The sequence below is a fragment of the Coregonus clupeaformis genome, chromosome 15, assembly GCF_020615455.1.
Source record: "Coregonus clupeaformis isolate EN_2021a chromosome 15, ASM2061545v1, whole genome shotgun sequence".
Lineage (NCBI taxonomy): Eukaryota > Metazoa > Chordata > Actinopteri > Salmoniformes > Salmonidae > Coregonus > Coregonus clupeaformis.
This window is the reverse complement of record NC_059206.1, coordinates 10,823,365-10,830,864: the sequence shown is the minus strand read 5'-3', so window position 1 is coordinate 10,830,864 and position 7,500 is coordinate 10,823,365. Positions and strand designations below refer to the sequence as shown.

Here is a 7,500-nt window from a genome sequence, read left to right as displayed (position 1 = left end):
GGGAGCATTACAGAATTGACGACATCACATCTTTCAGTTATAGAAGATGGTTCCTACCATGATTGAGTGGCGGTTGGCAGAGAGTAGTCCCGTGCCATATCCAGCGCCCAGTCCTCCCATGGCCCCGTTGTGTGCTGCCCCGATGAGGCTGTGCATGTCTTGGTGCATGCTGGGCATGCCTGTGGAGGGCCCCACCGCGTGACTCCGCAGGACATGGATGGCATCGTCCAGGCGCTCCAGGCGGTCCTCGATACGGCTCTGCTGCAGGGGGGGTCAGAGGTTGGAGGTTAGAGGTCAGGGGTCATGTTGGTGATGAAGTGCTTATGAATAAGTTATGAATGCGTTATCAAATCAAATGTTATTCATCACATGCTTGGTAAACAACACGTGTGGACTAACAGTGAAAGTCTTACTTCCCAACAATGCAGAGAGAGAACATAGAGATATAATAGAAAAGTAGAAGATGTACTAATAAAATAAATAATAAATACACAACGAATAACGATAACTTGGCTATATACACGGGGTACCAGTACCGAGTCTATGATAACTTGGCTATATACACGGGGTACCAGTACCGAGTCTATGATAACTTGGCTATATACACGGGGTACCAGTACCGAGTCTATGATAACTTGGCTATATACACGGGGTACCAGTACCGAGTCTATGATAACTTGGCGATATATACACGGGGTACCAGTACCGAGTCTATGATAACTTGGCTATATACACGGGGTACCAGTACCGAGTCTATGATAACTTGGCTATATACACGGGGTACCAGTACAGAGTCTATGATAACTTGGCTATATACACGGGGTACCAGTACCGAGTCTATGATAACTTGGCTATATACACGGGGTACCAGTACAGAGTCTATGATAACTTGGCTATATACACGGGGTACCAGTACCGAGTCTATGATAACTTGGCTATATACACGGGGTACCAGTACCGAGTCTATGATAACTTGGCTATATACACGGGGTACCAGTACCGAGTCTATGATAACTTGGCTATATACACGGGGTACCAGTACCGAGTTGATATGCAGGGGTATGAGGTAATTTAAGTAGATATGTACATTTAGGTAGGGATAAAGTGACTAGGCAACAGGATAGATAATAAACAGTAGCAGCAGCGTATGTGATGAGTTATAAAATAGTTTGTGCAAAAAGGGTCAATGAAGATAGTCCGGGTAGCTATTTGGTTAACTATTTAACTAACTATTTAGCAGTCTTATGGCTTGGAGGTAGAAGCTGTTCAGGGTCCCGTCTTTCAGGATCCTGTTGGTTCTAGACTTGGTGCATCGGTACCACTTGCCGTGCGGTAGCAGAGAGAACAGTCTAAGACTTGACAATGTTTAGGGCCCTTCTCTGACACCGCCTGGTATAGAGGTCCTGGATGACAGGGAGCTCAGCCCCAGTGAGGAACCGGTCCATCCGCACTCCCTCTGTAGTGCCTTGTGGTCGGATGCCAAGCAGTTGCCATACCAAGCGGTGATGTAGACAGTGAAGATGCTCTCAATGGTACATCTGAGGGCCCATGCCAAATCTTTTGAGCCTCCTGAGGGGGAAGAGGCGTTGTCGTGCCCTCTTCATGACTGGGTTGGTGTGTTTGGACCATGATAGATCGTTAGTGATGCGGACACCGAGGAACTTGAAGTTCTCGGCCCGCTCCACTACAGCCCCGTCGATGTGAATGGGGGTGTGCTCGGCCCTCCGTTTCCTGTAGTCCACGATCAGCTCCTTTGACTTGCTGACGTTGAGGGAGAGGTTGTTGTCCTGGCGACCTCATCCCTATAGGCTGTCTCATCGTCATCTGTGATCAGGCCTACCACCGTCGTGTCGTCGGCAAACTTAATGATGGTGTTGGAGTCGTGCGCGGTCACGCAGTCATGGGTGAACAGGGAGTACAGGAGGGGACTTAGCACGCACCCCTGAGAGGCCCCCGTGTTGAGGGTCAGCGTGGCTTTATACAGCTCGTTGAGTGCGGTCTTAGTGCCAGCATCGGTTTGTGGTGGTAAATAGACGGCTACGAAAAATATAGATGAAAACTCTCTTGGTGGTCCTCTGTAGCTCAGCTGGTAGAGCACGGCGCTTGTAACGCCAGGATAGTGAGTTCGATCCCCAGGACCACCCATACACAAAAAAATTATGCACGCATGACTGTAAGTCGCTTTGGATAAAAGCGTCTGCTAAATGGCATATTATTATTGGTAAATAGTATGGTCTACAGCAGGGGTATTCAACTCTTTATTGTATTTTACCTTTATTTAACTCGGCAAGTCAGTTAAGAACACATTCTTATTTACAATGACGGCCTACACCGGCCAAACCCGGACGACGCTGGGCCAATTGTGAGCCGCCCTATGGGACTCCCAATCATGGCCCGGTTGCGATACAGCCTGGAATCGAACCAGTGGGTCTGTAGTGACGCCTCAAGCACTGAGATGCAGTGCCTTAGACCGCTGCGCCACTCGGTCTGTAGTGACGCCTCAAGCACTGAGATGCAGTGCCTTAGACCGCTGCGCCACTCGGGAACCCTACGAGGTCCGGAGCCTGCTGGTTTTCTGCTCTACCTGATAATCAATTGTCACCCACCTGGTGTGCCAGGTCTAAATCAGTCCCTGATTAGAGGGGAACAATGAAACAACGCAGTGGAACTGGCTTCAATTCCAGAGTTGAGTTTGATCTGCAGCTTATCATGAGGTATTCTAACTCAGGCGAGCAGAACCTCGAGACTTCCTTAACATTAGAGATTTTGCGCACCAGCTGTTGTTAACAAAGAGACACACACCCCTTGAGCTTAACCAACGCTGCTGTTCTGTCCTGCAGAAGCATAGAAAAACCAGCTAGAATATTATCCATGTCCTTGTTCAGCCAAGTTTCTGAGAAAAACAGGATATTACAGATCTTCAGGTCCCGTTGGTAGGATAGTCACGATCGGAGCTCAACATTTATTTTGACTGTTCTAATTATGTTTGTAACCAGTTTATAATAGCAATAAGGCACGAGGGGGTTTGTGGTATATGGCCAATATACCACGGCTAAGGGTTGTATCCAGGCACTCCGCGTTGCGTCGCGTTTAAGAACAACCCTTAGCCGTAGTATTTGGCCATATACCACAAACCCCCTCGTGCCTTATTGCTTAATTATGATATCGATAGGACTCTGCTGCAGGGGGGAAGGAGAGGGGTCAGGGTTAGAGGTCAGGGGTCATGGTGTTGATATAAGTGCTTATGAATGTATTATGAACAGGTTATGAATGGGTTATGATATCGATAGGACTCTGCTGCAGAGGGGAAGAGGAGAAAGGTCAGGGGATAGAGGTTGCGTTGTTGACATAAGCAGTTACGAATGGGTTATGAACTGGGTTACGAATGTGTTATGAATGCATTATGAATGTGTTATGAATGTCTTATGAAGATCTTATGTAGTCTTACCAGAGAGTGTAGAGGAGCCTCATAGTTGGGGGAGGAGGGCCCTTGTCCTCCGTTCCTGGACCACATAGCAGAACTAGCAGCTAGGAGAGGACACAAGGAGACAAGGAGATGAGGAGACAAGGAGACAAGGAGATGAGGAGACAAGGAGATGAGGACAAGAGGAGACAATGAGATGAGGACATGAGGAGACAAGGAGATGACGACATGAGGAGACAATGAGATGGGGACATGAGGAGACAATGAGATGAGGACATGAGGAGACAAGGAGATGAGGACATGAGGAGACAAGGAGATGAGGACATGAGGAGACAATGAGATGAGGACATGAGGAGACAATGAGATGAGGACATAAGGAGACAAGGACATGAGGACATGAGGAGACAAGGAGATGAGGACATGAGGAGACAAGGAGATGAGGACATGAGGAGACAAGGAGATGAGGACATGAGGAGACAATGAGATGAGGACATGAGGAGACAATGAGATTAGGACATAAGGAGACAAGGACATGAGGACATGAGGAGACAAGGACATGAGGACATGAGGAGACAAGGAGATGAGGACATGAGGAGACAAGGAGATGAGGACATGAGGAGACAATGAGATGAGGACATGAGGAGACAAGGAGATGAGGACATGAGAAGACAATGAGATGAGGACATGAGGAGACAATGAGATGAGGAGACAATGAGATGAGGACATGAGGAGACAATGAGATGAGGACATGAGGAGACAATGAGATGAGGACATGAGGAGACAAGGAGATGAAGACATGAGGAGACAAGGAGATGAGGACATGAGGAGACAAGGAGATGAGGACATGAGGAGACAAGGAGATGAGGACATGAGGAGACAATGAGATGAGGACATAAGGAGACGAGGAGATGAGGACATGAGGAGACAAGGAGATGAGGACATGACGAGACAATGAGATGAGGACATGAGGAGACAATGAGATGAGGACATGAGGAGACAATGAGATGAGGACATAAGGAGACGAGGAGATGAGGACATGAGGAGACAAGGAGATGAGGACATGAGGAGACAATGAGATGAGGACATAAGGAGACGAGGAGATGAGGACATGAGGAGACAAGGAGATGAGGACATGAGGAGTAAATGAGATGAGGACATAAGGAGACAATGAGATGAGGACATGACGAGACAATGAGATGAGGACATGACGAGACAATGAGATGAGGACATGAGGAGACAATGAGATGAGGACATGAGGAGACAATGAGATGAGGACATAAGGAGACGAGGAGATGAGGACATGAGGAGACAATGAGATGAGGACATGAGGAGACAATGAGATGAGGACAGAGTGAGGACAGGAAGGACATGGTATGATGTGTGATGTGACACCACCTTATCCATTCTCTCAGTCTCCCAGTACCATTCATACACACTCTGATGGAAATACTCTCCTGAACACAAACAGTCCAGTTTTATTCAAGTTAGCTGAACATCAACATTCAAGTCAGCTGAACAGTTGAGTATTATGTAAAGGTTGGTCAACATTAGAAGCTAATTGGTCCTTGGTAATAATGAGCTATATAATAAGGTAAAGCTATCCAACAACACATACAGAACATGAAACCATTAAACCCTGGTGCATATTGGCTATAGAATATTGCTGTGGTATAATGACCTACTTGTGATGGTATGCTAAACATGTTTTGTCTTGTTCATGTCTGCTTCTCGGCCTCATTCATGGCTTTCCTCTGCTTCTCACGCAGCTTTTGTCTGGTTGTCCCTGACCTATACACAACCCGTGATCATTAACTGGTGGAGGTTGGGGATGTGTGTGTGTGTGACCCTATCCCTGATGGAGAGGCTGTCGTGGGCGTCGCCGGGCTCCTGGGAGCAGGTAGGGAACAAAGGCCTTTGATAGGCTGAGAGCTGTGTGATGCTAATCACCTCCACTTCCTCTTTTGTTGTGTTGGTTCTTCAGAAGTTAAAGACCTGTGGAACCGTCACCTAGACCTCCGCTTGTGTGTGTGTGTGTGTGTGTGTGTGTGTGTCACAGCCACCAATACCTCCTCTAGTTAAAGACTCACAACCTGTTTAAACCAGGCTGAATTACACCAGCCAATTAAAGAGCTGTGTGTGTGTGAATGTGTATAGCAGCAGCAGTGTAGCTACTAACCAAGGCCTCATTCATCCTCCTCTCCTCTCCTCTCCTCTCCTCTCCTCTCCTCTCCTCTCCTCCTCCCTCCCCTCCCTCCTCCCCTCCCCTCCCTCCTCTCCCTCCTCCCCTCCCTCCCCTCCCCTCCCTCCTCCTCCCTCTCCTCTCCTCTCCTCTCCTCCCTCCCTCCCTCCCCTCCCCTCCCCTCCCTCTCCCTCTCCTCTCCTCTCCTCTCCTCTCCTCTCCTCTCCTCTCCTCTCCTCTCCTCTCCTCTCCTCTCCTCCAGTCCAAGCCCACCGTGCCTCGACCACCAGATCCCTTCATTATATTGATTAGATCTAATTATCTTGTTTTCAATGTACTCTTTCATGTATATGCACATTTATACATGCTACCCGCTTGATTTTATTACCAAGCCTAATTTACATATGTTAATTAGCCAATCATTACCTCAACATATGTTAATTAGCCAATCATTACCTCAAACATTCATGAGCAAATAAAACACAATATCTTATTGGGCCGACAAATGATTGAATCCCTTATTTATTTAATTCAAACTAACTTCCCTAAGTTTAAATAGCAATCTGCAGTTTGTCGGCTTTAATCAGGCTGGTTGTTTTAATTTGTAAAGTCTAATAACGGTGAAACGATGGTAAACACCAATTATGTTTGCTGGCATTTCCCTGGTATTAACTTTAGTAGTACTTCATGATGCTGCTGAATCACATACACACACACACACACACACACACACACACACACACACACACACACACACACACACACACACACACACACACACACACACACACACACACACACACACACACACACACACACATACACAGAGAGACAGACACACACACAGTGCTGCTGCTTTGAAATGATTTGCTGAAGTGCGTTTGTAATTAAGTCTATCAGTCAACATGTTGTGTAGCAGCGACAATTAGTGCAGCATTGAACATAGTGATATGGAGAAAGTAATTTCTCACTTTAAGGAGCAGGGAAGGATTTGCATCGTTAGTCGGGAAGAACAGTAATAGGCAAAAACAAAACATGTCAGAAAAAAAAAAAAGGAAGTTTGAAGTGTTTTGTAAATGGAGGGAAATAATTTCTCAGTGATGAACTAAAAGGAGTAGCTGGTGAAAGTCAAAGGCCATCTTCAGTGATGTTACGCTGAGAGGCCCAGGCCTCTGCACTATGCTGCACTATGCACATCAGTATCTACAGTATCTTCCCCTTGGATGCCTCCCAGGCATTTCTCTACCATTACAGCTCAGCGAGAGGTCCTTAACACTGCCACGTGAGACTGGACCTGTGCTGTGTAGTAGTGGTGATTGAACTGAACCAGGCTATGCTGTGGTCCTAAACACTGCCACGTGAGACTGGACCTGTGCTGTGTAGTAGTGGTGATTGGACTGAACCAGGCTATGCTGTGGTCCTAAACACTGCCACGTGAGACTGGACCTGTGCTGTGTAGTAGTGGTGATTGGACTGAACCAGGCTATGCTGTGGTCCTAAACACTGCCACGTGAGACTGGACCTGTGCTGTGTAGTAGTGGTGATTGGACTGAACCAGGCTATGCTGTGGTCTTAAACACTGCCACGTGAGACTGGACCTGTGCTGTGTAGTAGTGGTGATTGGACTGAACCAGGCTATGCTGTGGTCCTAAACACTGCCATGTGAGACTGGACCTGTGCTGTGTAGTAGTGGTGATTGGACTGAACCAGGCTATGCTGTGGTCCTAAACACTGCCACGTGAGACTGGACCTGTGCTGTGTAGTAGTGGTGATTGGACTGAACCAGGCTATGCTGTGGTCCTAAACACTGCCACGTGAGACTGGACCTGTGCTGTGTAGTAGTGGTGATTGGACTGAACCAGGCTATGCTGTGGTCCTAAACACTGCCACGTGAGAC

The 7,500-nt window shown here is 47.4% G+C and overlaps 1 protein-coding gene across 11 annotated transcripts in view; it reads right to left on the bottom strand.

Annotated features, from left to right (window-relative positions):
• Window positions 1-7,500, bottom strand: part of LOC121581840 (transcription factor 4) — a 340,785-nt gene that overhangs the window by 48,021 nt on the left and 285,264 nt on the right. For 10 of the 11 annotated variants that reach the window (XM_045224978.1, XM_045224979.1, XM_045224976.1 and 7 more), the window contains 2 exons: window positions 3,449-3,528; window positions 58-261 (listed from right to left, as the gene is read on the bottom strand). In XM_045224978.1, coding sequence (XP_045080913.1) covers window positions 58-261; window positions 3,449-3,528 — 284 coding nt within the window. The remainder of the gene's footprint in view (window positions 1-57; window positions 262-3,448; window positions 3,529-7,500) is intronic. The other variant, XM_045224977.1, reaches the window with a different exon arrangement.